The 14716-nt window shown below is 40.5% G+C and overlaps 1 protein-coding gene across 5 annotated transcripts in view; it reads left to right on the top strand.

The window, feature by feature from the left end:
• The window catches only part of HDLBP (high density lipoprotein binding protein), an 84414-nt gene that overhangs the window by 32826 nt on the left and 36872 nt on the right, over positions 1 to 14716 (top strand). For all 5 annotated transcript variants that reach the window (XM_089509313.1, XM_089509309.1, XM_089509312.1 and 2 more), the window contains exons 2-3: positions 8493 to 8553; positions 13296 to 13408. In XM_089509313.1, the coding sequence (XP_089365439.1) occupies positions 13333 to 13408 (76 nt within the window). In that variant the 5' untranslated portion in view covers positions 8493 to 8553; positions 13296 to 13332. The remainder of the gene's footprint in view (positions 1 to 8492; positions 8554 to 13295; positions 13409 to 14716) is intronic.

Below are 14716 nucleotides of genomic sequence, written 5' to 3'. Positions count from 1 at the left end.
TACAGAAATGGAAGGTGAAGAGAGCAAAATGCATCACATTCCCTTTTCAGTAATGTGGCATATTGTTCTTTTTAGGATTAAATGAATGGTCAAGAGGTGATGTTTGAAAAGGTAATGTCCTGAGAAAGTTGTAATTAAAGCCTCTAACAGCGCCATCTTAAAGCTTTTAACAATGCCATCCTATACATGATTACATGGTGTCCTAGTGGTGCTTGTTCCGTAGCATGTGTGTTTCAGATTATGATCTTAATGCAAATGCAAATGATCTTAATGCAGAGCTACTGGGGAGAAATGAGTTAATCGGTTTTGTGTCCTTTGGTTTTATGGAGGGATTGCCGGTACTTGTTCTGTTTGACCTTGTGGTAAGCAGCAGGACTTCAAAGTATACCAGTGTACTGGTTCAGCTCTTTTCTAGTGCATTTAATTACATATAAAGGCTTGTGTTAACAGAAGACTAACCATTTAAATTAAAATAGATTAAAATGGCACGTGATTAGCCCTTGCTTGAAAATGCAGGTCCCATTGAAAATGTAAATGATGGGTAGATGTGTAGTGTGCATGAAGGTGCATGTTTTGTATGAAAATAACAAAGTAAGTCATTTGCTAGAAGACAAAAGCAAAATTTCTAAAGCAGTGGTTCCCAACCTTTTCTGTGTCCCACACACACACCTAGGAAGCTTAATTTCTTAATTTTTAAAACCACAAATGGAACCATGTACAATATTGCGGGTGAACAAATTGAACTATAAAAAAATAAGCTTTTAACTCATTGCATAAAATGCCAGTCTAAACTGAGCAATTAGATTCTAATTTATTGAGAAAAAATTCTAAACTATTGTAAGGCACGGGCCTAAAAGTGTGCGCTCTGCGCGTGCTAGGATTAGAAAGGGGCGTCCTTTCCAGACGCCCCCAACCCTAGCATGCGCGGAGCGTGCACAAAATGGCGGCGGCCGTCCCACACGGCTGCTGCCATTATGATGTCACGACCACGCCGCCTCTATACGGGGCAGCGCGGACGTGACATTGTCACACTGCGCCAGGGCACATAGTGCGCCCTTTCCCCAGCCGCAAAAGGAGCTCCGAAACGGAGCTCCTTTTGCCGTTTGCGTCTCTGGGCGCAGCCTTCAGATGGCTGCACCCAGCGGCGCAGAAGAGAAAAGGGCCAAGCGGCCCCTTTCTCCTCCTTCCCGCCACCGCGGGGTGTCCTTGGGGCTTGAAGCCCCAAGGACACCCCTTTCCAGGTTGCGGGGAAGGGGCCTTTTGCCGCTTCTCCGCAGCCTGGAAAGCGGCGGATTGGGGCCTCATCGGCTGCCGCTCTGGCCGCTGAGGCCCCGATCCGGCTGGGAAAGGGGCGGGTGCAGGTCGCCGCTTTTCGGCAGTCTGTAACCCGCCTAAATTTCTCTCCTTTTGATTAAATAAACAATGGCACTACTATCTATTCAACACAACCACCTACTACCACTTCTCAAGGCACACTGGGAGCTGGCTGAATGATGACTTATGGCTTGTCACTCAAGGACACAAACCACTCTTTGTCACACACCCTGAAATTCCATCTTGCAGTCCCTGGGGGTGTGGGCACCCCAGGTTGGGCACTTCTATTTTAAACCTTTATGGTTTATTTGGTCTCCTCTCTACAATTTCTATTTTCCTTCCTCTTATGTTTTCTTGCAGTGCAGATCTCCCTTGTTATTTCCCATTTCATGCACAGATACTTTATTCCTTCCAGCTTCTTTTGAGGTTTTTGCAGTCTGATGTCCATTTCTCAGTTCAAGCTTTTCTTTTTGTTTCCCTATAACATTGCTCTTGAGCATTCTGTTTCCTTCTATTTTTGGTGGTGCAGGTTTATCTTTATGACATGGCAGATCTAATAGAAAGTGGATTTGAGGATTGCCTGCAGTAAATGCTCCACATTTTGGGGAGAGAAGGGTTGTCCAAGAGCACAGTGTTCTTTCCCCCCATATATAAAGCAAACAGATGAGGCACAGAGTCACAGATTACATTATTCTGTTGCAAAAATAAAGCTGAATGGGTGGTTTAACTAAGAGATAAGCAGTGTTATCTATTATTTACTTTTTTGCTATGTCACCTGAGGATTTTGAAGTGAAGAGTTATTTGACCTGCCCTGCTAGTCAAGATAAAGTTGTGTAACTAAGAGTCTCCTGTACCAAAAATCTACCAATCTTAGGACAAAGCAAAATACCAAAAACAAATGAAGATTTTTAAAAATGTTTATTTTAACAAAATTAAATTCTATTAAACTTTTTTAAAAGTAATTGTTAAAAGTAAGAAGATTTGAAACAAGTAGATCTGTTTTAAGATCTTCTCTTTTAATCACATAAAATGGCATCATAGCTGTGCAGTACTTTGACCTAAATTCTATATTTCAGTCATAGAATCGTAGCGTTGGAAGAGACCCCAAGGGCCATCCAGTCCAAAGGCCATGCCGGAACTTTCAATCAAAGCATCCCCAACAGATGGCCATCCAGCCTCTGTTTAAAGACCTCTAAAGAAGGAGACCCCACTACACTCCGAGGGAGTGTGTTCCACTGTCAAACAGCCATTACTGTCAGGAAGTTCCTCTTAATGTTGAGGTGGAATCTGTTATCCTGGAGCTTGCATCCATTGTTCTTTGGAGCAGCAGAAAAGAAGCTTGTTCCTCAATGTGACATCCCTTCAAATATTTAAACAGGGCTATCATATCATTTCTTAACTTTCTCTTCTCCAGGCTTAACATCCCCAGCTCCATAAGTTGTTCCTCATAAGGCATAGACCCTTCACCATTTTAGTCGCCCTCCTTTGGACACGCTCCAGTTTCTCAACTTCCTTTTTGAATTGCCATGTCCAGAACTGGACACAGTATTCCAGGTGAGGCCTGGCCAAAGCAGAATATAGTGGCACTGTTACTTCCCTTGATCTAGACACTATACTTCTATTGATGCAGCTAAAAATTGCATTGGCCTTTTAGCTGCCGCATCACACTGTTGACTGATGTTCAACTTGTGGTCTACTTGGACTCTTACATCCCTTTCACATGTAGTCTCATTCAGCCTATATCTGTGCATTTCATTTTTCTGTCCTAACATTTCTCTGTGTTGAATTTCGTTTTGTTAGCTTTGGCTGAGCTTTCTAGTCTATTCAGGTCTTTTTGAATTTTGATCCTATCCTCTGGGGTATTAGCTACTCTGCCTAATTTGTATAAAGTAATCTCAGAAATTCCCAGGTTGGTTGTGTAGTGATGCACAATTTATGCTTTTGATTGTTATGGATTTTCTCTTGGTCCTAGGGACTGGCTTGAATCTAGGAGTTTCCAGACTATGGATCACCAAGATTATCCACAGAGTTTAACATTGGCCTTGTTGTGCTCTGCTTTAAGACAGGCAGTATCCTACACTTTTACATTCCTCCTTGCACTATAGAAGTCTCTTCTAATAGCAGCTGCATATGGTATATTATTAGTACACTACAATTATGTGCATCCCTGCTCAGAAATCAAATCAACCCACCCTGAAATACATTTTTGCCAGTAGTTGCATGAAATTTGAAAGCAGATTTCTTTGCTGAATCGTAGTGACAACTCACTCAATCAATAAATGTATCATAATCTTCAAAGAACAGTTACTTGTGCGTGGCATTGTATTGGGAAAGTATTGTTATTAAAAGATCGACATTTTCACCAATTGTGGCTTGACATCCAATATGTCAATGAGGTTTTAATACAGAATAGTTTAACAGAAAAATGTACATGAAGTTATACTGTATTTTAGTTTTGGGACTCAGTACTCTATTGTAGACTGGTTGTCCATTCCAGATTTTACTTAGCATTGAGCTAAATGTAGACTTAGCATGGAGTTCTTTTGTTGGATGCACAAATATCCATTACTATGCCTCTTTCTCTGCCCTGCCCTCAGGCAGATCATATGAACCAAATGAGTGATGACTTGCCTTCATTGAAGGTTACTCCTTAACTTACTTCACGAGATCTTTTTTCTTCTAACATCCTTTTTTAGAATGTGAGACAGGCTCAAAACTAACATGGTTGCGAGCCAGCATGGTATAATGGTTTTAGTGTTGTCTTATGACTCTGGAGATCATTGTTCGGATCCCTGCTTGGCCATTGAAACCCACTGGATGACCTTGAGCAAGTCACATTCTCTCAGCCTCAGAAGAAGATGCAGGCAAACCTCCTCAGAACAAATCTTGCCAAGAAAATCAAATTCTATAACCTTGATTCGCTTTCCACAATAGCATTTGATTACATTTGCTTTTCCCTTATATAAAATGGCAAAATTAAGGTTTATTTGTTTTTTTAATTTATATTTTTTTAAAAAGTATATTTTCAAGCCATGGATGGTTGAATTTGTGGATAAAGATTCCTTGTATATGGAGGGCTGACTATTCTGGCAGGTTAGATCACAGGTCTTCTCACTCAGGTTTTGAAGTGTTGTGTCTTCCTTTGACTAACAGTGTGGTATACAGTGATGCATTGCTTTCTCCTCCTTGCATCTTGGGTTTCTAATTGTTTTCCTTTATCCAGTGAAAACTAGTTTCCTGCTATTGTAATGTTCAATACTGCAGCTGCTGTTCCCTGCTTCCCTTTTATCTGTGTTATTCTGTCCAAATGCGTTTATTGTCCAGAGTTCCATGAAGGAGACCACAACCAAGCCTTGGAAGTGGATTGTACCGTAAATAATTTGGATGTTAGTAGAACTGTTACATATATGAAGCTAAATTTTCCTGCTGTATATAGAAAACTAATTAGCCTTTGTAAACCACTGGAGGCTTTGTCTTGAATGATGACATATATTTTAAATGGATACAGTTCCTTTTGCCCACTTTCCCCTTTATATCATCCTTGGATTTTATTTTCTCCTTTACAAATCTTGAGTCAGGGTTATCTTTCTTTTTGATGCAAAATACCTGTATTTTTTCCCCAACTGGCTGCATCTCACAACTGTTTTCCATACCTCTAAACCTTCCACCAAGCTATGTGAAGTATTGTTAAGATATCACTTTCTTTCCATTTCTGCAGCCCCCACCCATCCCCAGTAATTTGTTCTATCATTTTATTGGATCAGTGTGATTATCGTGTCTTGTGCATCACTGCACAGTTTTACTATCAGGGCTTTTGGTTAACATCCTGGCAATTCCCTTCCTTTTTGCTGTTTGTTTTGTTTATAAAGGTTAATATACACCTGAAAAATCAGACAGGTGTTCAGGCTTCTTTAGATAGTTCATGTTTTAATACTTCAGCTTTCCACAATTGTGTATGCCTGCATAATTTAATGTCTGCAAGTTGAGAAAAAAAGGGAGATGCCATCAGAACCTAGCTCAGTCACCTTTCTGTCTTCGGTTACTATACCATCCTTTTTGGGGTACTGCAAGGCCTGAAGGGTGCAGCTCTGACATTTTGCTCAGTCTAGCCTAAATCCAGGTGTGGAGCATGGGAAGCATGTTGGCTGTCCCAAATTGACTTGACAGAGTAGTTTCACTGCAAGCATTTGCATGTTCAGTTTATGATTGCTTATGCCTTTGTCATTTATTCCTCCTACTGTATCACTTTTCAGTCTTAATAGTAATTACCACTAGTTTTTGCCATCTGTAGCCTCTTTTAACTTTATAATTTTTTAAAAAAATGTTGTTAATGAATAGATCAGTGTTTAGGATTTATTAATTCTTACATGAGTTTTTCCACGAGTTTGTTACTAAAAAGACATCTAGTAAACTTGTGATGATTGTTAGTCTGATAGCAATAGTTCCTTTTGACCTAGCATGAACTTTTGAGGATACTCTTATTTCCTTTTGTTAATGCTGCAGCAGTAATTCACTCCCGAGAGATTTTATTTTGTTCGTAAATATGTTGTCTCTAGTCTCTGGTGTTGACTACTAGGCAAATCTCTGCAGCTTCTGTGGGCTGTGCAGTGAAACTAGCAGCTGTGCAACAAGGTTATATTCCTGTTGGGCAAGCTCTAAATCAGGTGACAGTACTCATACATTTTGACTCAAGTTTGGTCTTCTCAGAACAAAGCATTAAACTCATGCCTAGCTCTAAAGAAGTTCCAAGAAAAGTGCCAGGGCAAGAAGAAACTGCTCCTCTCTGCGTGGCATCGGACGTGGTAAGAAGAAGGGTGGAATGACTGTTGACACTTTGGTGTGAAGCTGCTCTTAATAGTAAGGAGAGTATTGCATGATAGCTCCTGTTTTGTTCATCATGGCTAAGCCAGAAGTACCAGGACCATTTCCCTGAATCTCAGTAAAGAGTTTAATTAAAATCCATTGGAAAGCCGATAGCATAGTTAAAATGCTCCTTATTTACTTTACTGTATTATTTCATTCAGAGTTATAGAGTCGATATTATATGATGCAAGTTTTAGTATTGCCCAGATGCACCAACAGAAGTGTGTTCTGTTCCATAAGAGTCTTAAGTGCTACTACAGTTTCCAGCCAAACCCCACTTCTTTGAAACAGTAACCTGTCTTGCAGATTGACAGAGCACATGCTCTTCTTGTCTATCCTGAGTTGACCTTGTGGTAAAAACTCTGCTTACCCCACTTTTGTGTTTGGTCACAATTCCTGTGAGCAACTGTATATCTTTTCAATTACCATTTGGACCCTACTTTTTTAAAACCAGTATCAGGCCCATCTTTGTTGCAAATATGTGGTGCCCAGCTCAGGTTTATGGATTTGAATTAAACCTTTGTTCTGTGCTGCCCCGAAATGACTGTTTTAAGCTTTTTGTCCTTTCTTTTTTCTTTTGGAGTACTGAGGGCATATTACCTAGGTGACAAAATTACACATTTCAAATTTAGTTTTAAAGGTTAAGGAAATACCGAATGCTCCCACTTCTTTCAAATTGAGAATGCTCCTATTGTTGCAATGTTCCAAGTAGATAGTAGCCCTACCAATAAACACTGAGTAGACTTTCTCCAAAGAGCCAGCATGGTGTAGTAGTTTGAGTGTTGGACTTGGAAGTCAGAGTTCAGTTCCCCATGGAAACCTGCTGAGTAAGTTTGGGTGAGTGACACACTCTCAGCCTCTGAAAACTCAATGATAGATTTTCTTTAGGGTCACCATAACTTGGAAATGACTTGAAAGCACACAACAACAAAGACTCCATTTCTGTGACTGTTTGCTTAGTTGTTTGAGCAGGTTGTCCCAGTGACACAGGTATTTGCAGTTTGACTGTCTGTAAATGTTATAATAAATTCATTAGTTCTTAAAGTGTCATAGGACCATCTGTTGGTTTCGCTGCAATAGGCTAATGTGGGTAGTTATGGAGTCTTGTGGGTTAACCACTCTTCTCGAAAGATCTTTGATTAAGTTGGAAGTTCTTCTCATGTGCAAAAGTATTTAGAGTTCAAGAAACCAGGCAGTTATACTGTACTGTATAGTGCATGAGTTGGGCATTGTTGGGGTTGGGGATCTAAAATTGTCAGAGCTAACTTTATAGAGCTCTTTGCTTTTCTCAGTCTCCAGTTTTAAGTGTGTTCTTGATTCAGTGAGGCTCCACTAAACTACATTCCTATCTTCTGACTGATGTAAGATTTCTTGGCAGGTTTTAATATCTTCTGGTTTCTCTGACTCTGTATGTCACACAGTTGGAGATGCTTTTGCAGCCAGAAATTTCATATCTGACATCTGCTACTAATCTACAGTTTCTTATCCTAACTTGGGGTACTTTTGTGCAAAAAAAAGGGGGGGGGCTGAGGGGAGCTGTGTCCCATCACCAATATGGAAATTAACTTTAATTGGTCTTTACAATAGGATTTGATAGTATGATGTGGACAGTGCATGACTCTTTGCTGTAGTAAGTGCACCCAAGAAATAATTGACACAAAGATCGGTTTCTTTAAAAAGTTACGTTGGCAGAAACTTGGTTTTAAGACAGGTTAATTGTATATTATCCTACATTGTTATAACACTCTGTGAACAGCAATAGTGAAGTACTGAATGGATAAATTACTTTAAAACTTAAACCAGTGTGTTGGCTGCTGTTATTGTTTTACTGTATTCTTTTGAGGAGGTCTTGTTGAACTGTGTTACAAACTTTTTAAAAAATGCAAAGTTGTTATTCACTTTTAGCATAGTGTAGATGTAAGACACCATGTTACACTAGATCCCACAATTGCACAACTGATTGAGCAATAGGTGCCATGCCCTTGAGCTTACCCATTGTGCCACAATCAATTAGGTCTCCACCCACTGTGTCAGAAGTAGAGGAGAAAGGTGTGTGTGTGGTACACGCTTGAGAAATGACTGTCTGAGCTAGGAGTCCATATTTCTGCACTCTCTGAGAAAGTAAAACTACATTACAACTACATTTATGTGACCTTAATTCCTCAAGAGGATTCCAGACAATACTTTACAGATTGGATCCTAGCTCAAATTTATCTGAGTAACTTCCTGCCCAGTAAAATTATGTTATTACATATATGATGATAGAATTTTAGTACTTTAAAGAGCTGATCAATTTCCCCATTTTTTGAAAACAGAAGCTGGCAGGCTGACAGACAGCTCACAGGACGGACTTTCTGGCTACTGACCATTTAGCTGGTAAGTTTAAAGATATGTGTACAGTGGACCCTGTGGGAGTTCAATTCCAGGGAGCCCTGCAGATGCTAAAAATGTGGATGATTGCACCCCATATGATTCAGTGGTGGTGACATAAACATATACAGTTCAGCATGTGCACATCCATGTTGCCGTCGATGAATAATATAGGATGGGGCATGATGATCAATGGGAGGCAAATTTGTGGATTAGAAGCCCGCCTATAGGGAAGGCCCACTGTATAAAAAGAGTATGCATATCAGACTCATAGAATAATAGAGTTGGAAGAGACCGCAAGGGCCACCCAGTCCAACCCTGTGCCATGCAGGAAATCTAAATCAAGCATCCCTGACAGATGGCCATCCAGCCTCTTTTTAAAGACCTCCAAGGAGGGAGACTCCACTACACTCCGAGGGAGTGTGTTCCACTGTCAGACAGCCCTTACTGTCAGGAAGTTCTTCCTAATGTTGAAGTGGAATCTCTTTTCCTGTAGCTTGCATCTATTGTTCCGGGTCCTAGTCTCTGGAGCAGCAGAAAACAAGCTTGCTCCCTCCTCAATATGACATCCCTTCAAACATTTAAACAGGGCTATCATATCACCTCTTAACCTTCTCTTCTCCAGGCTAAACATCCCCAGCTCCCTAAGTCGTTCCTCGTAGGGCATGGCTTCCAGACCCTTCACCATTTTAGTCACTCTCCTTTGGACATGCTCCCATTTCTCCACATCCTTTTTAAAATGTGGTGTCCAGAACTGGACACAATATTCCAGGTGGGGCCTGACCAGAGCAGAATATAGTGGCATTGTTACTTCCCTTGATCTAGACACTATACTTTTATTGATGCAGCCTAAAATTGCATTGGCCTTTTTAGCTGCTGCGTCGCACTGTTGACTCATGTTCAACTTGTGGTCTGCTTGGACACCCAGATCCCTTTCACATGCACTTTCATTCAGCCAGGTGTCCCCCATCCTATACCTATGCATTTCATTTTTCCGCCCTAAGTGCAGTACCTTACATTTTTCCGTGTTGAATTTCATTTTGTTAGCTTTGGCCCAGCTTTCTAGTCTATTCAGGTCATCTTGAATTTTGATCCTGTCCTCTGGGGTATTAGCTACTCCCCCTATTTTTTTGTCATCTGCAAATTTGATAAGTATGCCCCCAATTCTTTCATCCAAGTCATTGATAAAGATGTTGAATAGCACTGGGCCCAGGACAGAGACCTGTGGGACCCCACTGGTCACTTCTCTCCAGGATGAAAAGGAGCCATTGTTGAGCACCCTTTGGCTTCGGTCAGTCCTTGTACAATGGACCCTTGATATACTGAAGTTTGGTTCTAGAACCCACGTCGATACCAAGGCCATTGATGCTCAAGTCCCCTTAAATACAGTGACAGAGTAAAATGATGTCCCTTATATATAAAATGGCAAAATCAAGGTTTGCTTATTACAATTGATATTTTTTAAAAATACTTTCAAGCTGTGGATTATTGAATCTATGAATAAAAATCCGTGGATACAGAGGGTCGACTGTAGTCACTTTAAATTTTGATTCTTGCAGTGCCCATCAGTCCTTCGTGAATTTCACAATTCTCTATACAGTAATCTTGTTTAAAGAAGGTATGCAGTGAATTTGAGTATTTTAATTATTTTCTCAGTGCTTATATTTAAGTTACACATAGCACTTTTTTGAACTATAGTGCACCCTTTTTTTATGCGGAGAATCTGTTCTGCTCCCTGTTCCCCCCTCCGCGTAAAAAAACCGCTTATGCTCAAGCCCCATTGAAAGTAATGGGGCTTGTGCATGTAAGTGGCATGCTTGCCTCGGGCCCGTGCCCCGTTCATCTAAATGGGACACGCTGCCCCTTGCGTCCCACGCGGCTCCCTCACAGCTTTCAGCGTATGCTGAAAGCACCGTATAATGCATTCACATATAACGCGGGTGCACTGTACTAAAATTGCAGAATGTGAAATGTAATAAAAAATCTTCCTGAGTTGTATTGGGAATACAGATTGACTTGTCAAACTGAATGCAGATACAGATTTTAACTCTTCAGGTTTGTTTTAAAGCTAGCCTGTCAAATACTGAAGAGAGCCATTATGATATGAAGAAGGCATAGTATTGCTTGGAACATACACTAAATATTACTGTTTTATGTAGCGTCTCTCCCTACATAATCCGCCCCACACCCTCAGAATAACAGGGAAATATGTCCTTGAATGGCCAAAAGTAAGATTGGCAGTGACACACCAAAGAGCTTATTCTACAATGGCTCCAACTCATTGGAATGCGCTTCTGGAAGAGATTCGCCTGAGCTCGACATTGGAGACCTTCAAGAAGGCATTAAAAACTTATCTCTTCTGGAAAGCATACCCTCCCAATTTGTAGAATCTGGTCCCTAATGGATGAAGTTTTTTATCCAATGCCCGACTGTCGTTATATATGTTTTTATTTCTGGAATTGTATGGACTGTTTGATAATTGTACTATGACTTGGATCATAGATTTTAATGATGTAAACCGCTTTGATCGGAAGGAAAGGCGGTATATAAATAAAAGTTTTATTATTATTTATTATTTAAAACAATATGCACAGTTTTAGAAAGACAGGAGAAAGTTAATAAAAGAATTGAAGAAAGTGTAGATAGTCTCTTTAAATATCCAGATTACTTTAAAAAGAGATGTGCCATATTTGAATCAGTTAAAAGGATTTATGTACAATTTCTCATAATTTAGATGGGTATTGCTCAGTTCTTATAATTGACAAGTAGTAGGGTTAAATGGGAAGTGACTCTCACATAACATGCAATCAGTTTCTTTCATTAGATATCTGAAGACAATTTGTCAAATTAAGAGCTAGGCACCTTTTGACCTTGTCAGCTTTCTGAACTGCAACTCCCATCACTCTTAGCCACCATAGCTAGTGATGAGAGCTGCAGTTCAGCTACCCATGGAAAACCACTAGTTGTCTACTCCTAGTATAACAGGATTTTTAAAAATGCTATACGTTTCTAGTTGTTGTTATGTAACTTCAAGTCATTTCTGACTTATGGCAACCCTAAGGCAAACCTATCACAGGGTTTTCTTGGCAAGTTTCTTCAGAGGAAGTTTGCCATTGCCATCCTCTGAGGCTGAGAGAGTGTGACTTGCCCAAAGTCACTCAGTGGATTTCCATGGCTTTAGCCAGAATTCTAACCCTGGTCTCCAGAATTATAGTCTTGTGCTCAAACCGCTACACTGACTGATTTGCTGTGTTCTCTGGTGAATACCTATTAGCCAAAATGGCTTGCATGCTACAAGGTAATGAAACAAAACAAAATGGACACCTATATTTATTTTGACATATCTGAAACTGGCTGTTGTCAGTATAATGAACTAGAGGCTCAATATCCTATACTAATATAGCATTTCATAGATCAGATATCAAAATTCAGAATATTGTTTCATGTACAATAATATTGTTTCTAACATATCTCGTGGAAGACCCAGGTCTATAAGAAACAACAAGGATGCTTAACTCACAAGTATGTAGTTGTGGAAACAAGTGTTTGACTCATGCTAAGTTGCCTCTCTCACTCTACCTGTAAACTGGGGCTTATACACATAAATCCATATATACAGTCCATCCTCACCTTACGCGGGGGATCCGTTCCGGATCCCTCCGCGTAAGGCGAATTCCGCCTATGCTCGAGCCCCATTGTTTCCAATGGGGCTCGTGCGCGGCGGCGCGGCGGCACACAGGGCACAACGGGCACGCTCGCCCATTCAATTGAATGGGATGCGCCGCCCCTTCTGCCCCGCGCGCGCCTGCGGCTTTGAGCGCGTATGCTCAAAGCCGCGCAAAAAAAGACAGCGTATGCGGAGGCGCCACTGTACAGGGATTCTTAAGAGCCAGCACATAGTAGTGGTTTCAGTGTTGGACTAGGACAATGGGAGACCAGTGTTTGAATCCTTGCTTGGCTATAGCAACCCACTGGGTGACCTTGGGCAAATCACGCTCTCTCAGCTTCAGAAGAAAGCAAGGGCAACCGCTCTCTGAACAAATTCTGCTAAAAAAAAAACCCATGATAGAGTCACCTTAGGGGTCCCATAAGTCAGAAATGACTTTAAGGCACACCATAACACTAACAGAGGTTCTTGCTTTTATTGAAAGTTCATGGAGAAGGAGATTATGTAGCCCCAGTTTTCACTCCTGCTCCCTGATATGTACACACAGAGAGAGAGAGAGAGAGGGGGGGGGGTCTGGAATTATATCTGTAATAGCACATTATGGTAGATCTAACAGAGACACATTGTTTTAGTCAACAGTTTCCTTAGGTGGGAATATCTTTCACTTTACATTGAATCTTATACATAGAAACTGTTGATACTTTGCTATTCTAGCCTTTTGTCCTTCTAAGTTGTGAAATTCCTTATTCTCACAGAGAAAAGTACAGAGTTTGGATATTTTGGACTACTGAATCCCTCCACTAGTGCTTCTAGTTCTCTTTAAGTGCCATGATGCTATTATAGAGACTTTCCCAGCTTTGGAGAATTTATAGAGGTAACACTATGCAACAATGATAGCATACACCACTCTTTTGCCAAGGTAGTGGACAGAGTTTCATGGCACAACTTATAATCTCTGAGATAAATTGTTGTGCTTGGGAACTAGTGATTCCACTTGCTTACTAAACCAAGGAACTTTGCTAGTTTTGTTTTGTTCTTAAAGCGGTGACTATCATGACAGTCTCTCCTTTCTTATCACTAGTGGCATACCCGGATTGTGTGTGGGTGGGAAATCGACCATGAGCTCCGTGGCAGTTTTGACCCAGGAAAGCTTCGCTGAACATCGCAGCGGTCTTGCTCAGCAACAAGTGAAAGGTAAGGTGAAAAGACAGGTTTATTGTCAAATCCTAGTTGCAAGTTGCTAAACAAAAGTTGTACCACCTACTGCAGTGCTTAATTACTTTTTGCAGAAGCCATTTTTCTTGATTCTTGAATGGAACTGTAAAATGTATACTAACATGGCACTAATCTTAACAATCAAACTGCTTTAGAATTCAAGTTACTGGATATGGAAGAAGTTAATGTTAGTTCTTTTAATTTTGCTAAGCTGTTCCTGTGTGTATGGCACTATTATTTCAAACCTTTTTCCATATAGTATATTTGTATACTCCACATTTTGAATCTTGTGTTTACAGATATTGCTGTGCTATTAACACCAAAATCCTTAATCCGTGATCATACTATCTAGGGCTTTGGGGAAATGGAAATCCAAGAACATCTGAGGTCCCAGAATTGGGAGTCACAGTTCAAATGTTGAAATGCTTCTGCTAAGGCTAAGTTATTTCTAGTAAGAGCTTTAATAACATGTGCTGGCATTTCTGGTCCCAACCACTTACCGTTAAAACGCAGACTCAGAACTTCTCTAAAATTTAATTGAGGCCTTGGGTTGAAAAAGACAGGATTCTTACTTAGAACAGAGTTTGAGCTAAATTATCTTATAAGTCTTAGTAAATGGAATTTTGTAAGTGTGAGCAAATAGCAGGATATTTTGTCAATCAAGATATGGTCCTGATTGGGAATGGAGAATGGGAATGGAGAATGTATGTCCCTCTAGATCAGTGGTTCTCAACCTTTGATCCTCTAGATTTTTGAGACTTCAACTCCCAGAATTCCTGAACAATGAGCATACTGACTGGGACTTCTGGGAATTGAAGTCTAAAACATCTGGAGGCCCAAAGGGTTGAGTATTCATGCTCTAGATGGTCTTGGGCTACAACTCCCATCATGTTTAACCAGCATAGTCGGTGAGTGATCATGGTAACTGCAGTACAGCAACATCTTTGTAGCCACATGCTCCATGTCCCTGTTTTCAATAGAGGATAGATGAAACTGTGTGAAAGTAGCATGAAAGAGTTGGAGTGATAGACAAAGATTCTTATGCGTCGATGGTACAACATAGCTGTGTCAGTGGTCAGAACTTGCAAGCAAAACTGGAGTTATTCGTGAATGCGCTACTCCACTAGTAAATATTAACAAAACTACATGGGAACAGGTGGCCGTATAGGGGCAACTTGACACCACCCTTTTGAGTGCTGGATTGGGACTGTAACAACTGCACACTATGGCTCTAATCCAGATTTTTTTCTGGTGCAAAAAAGCAGCAAAATGCTGCTCCATTTTGCT

The sequence above is a fragment of the Sceloporus occidentalis genome, unplaced genomic scaffold (assembly GCF_023333645.1).
Source record: "Sceloporus occidentalis isolate IW3139 unplaced genomic scaffold, rSceOcc1.0.p SCAF_2, whole genome shotgun sequence".
Lineage (NCBI taxonomy): Eukaryota > Metazoa > Chordata > Lepidosauria > Squamata > Phrynosomatidae > Sceloporus > Sceloporus occidentalis.
This window is presented reverse-complemented; position numbering and strand designations above follow the sequence as displayed.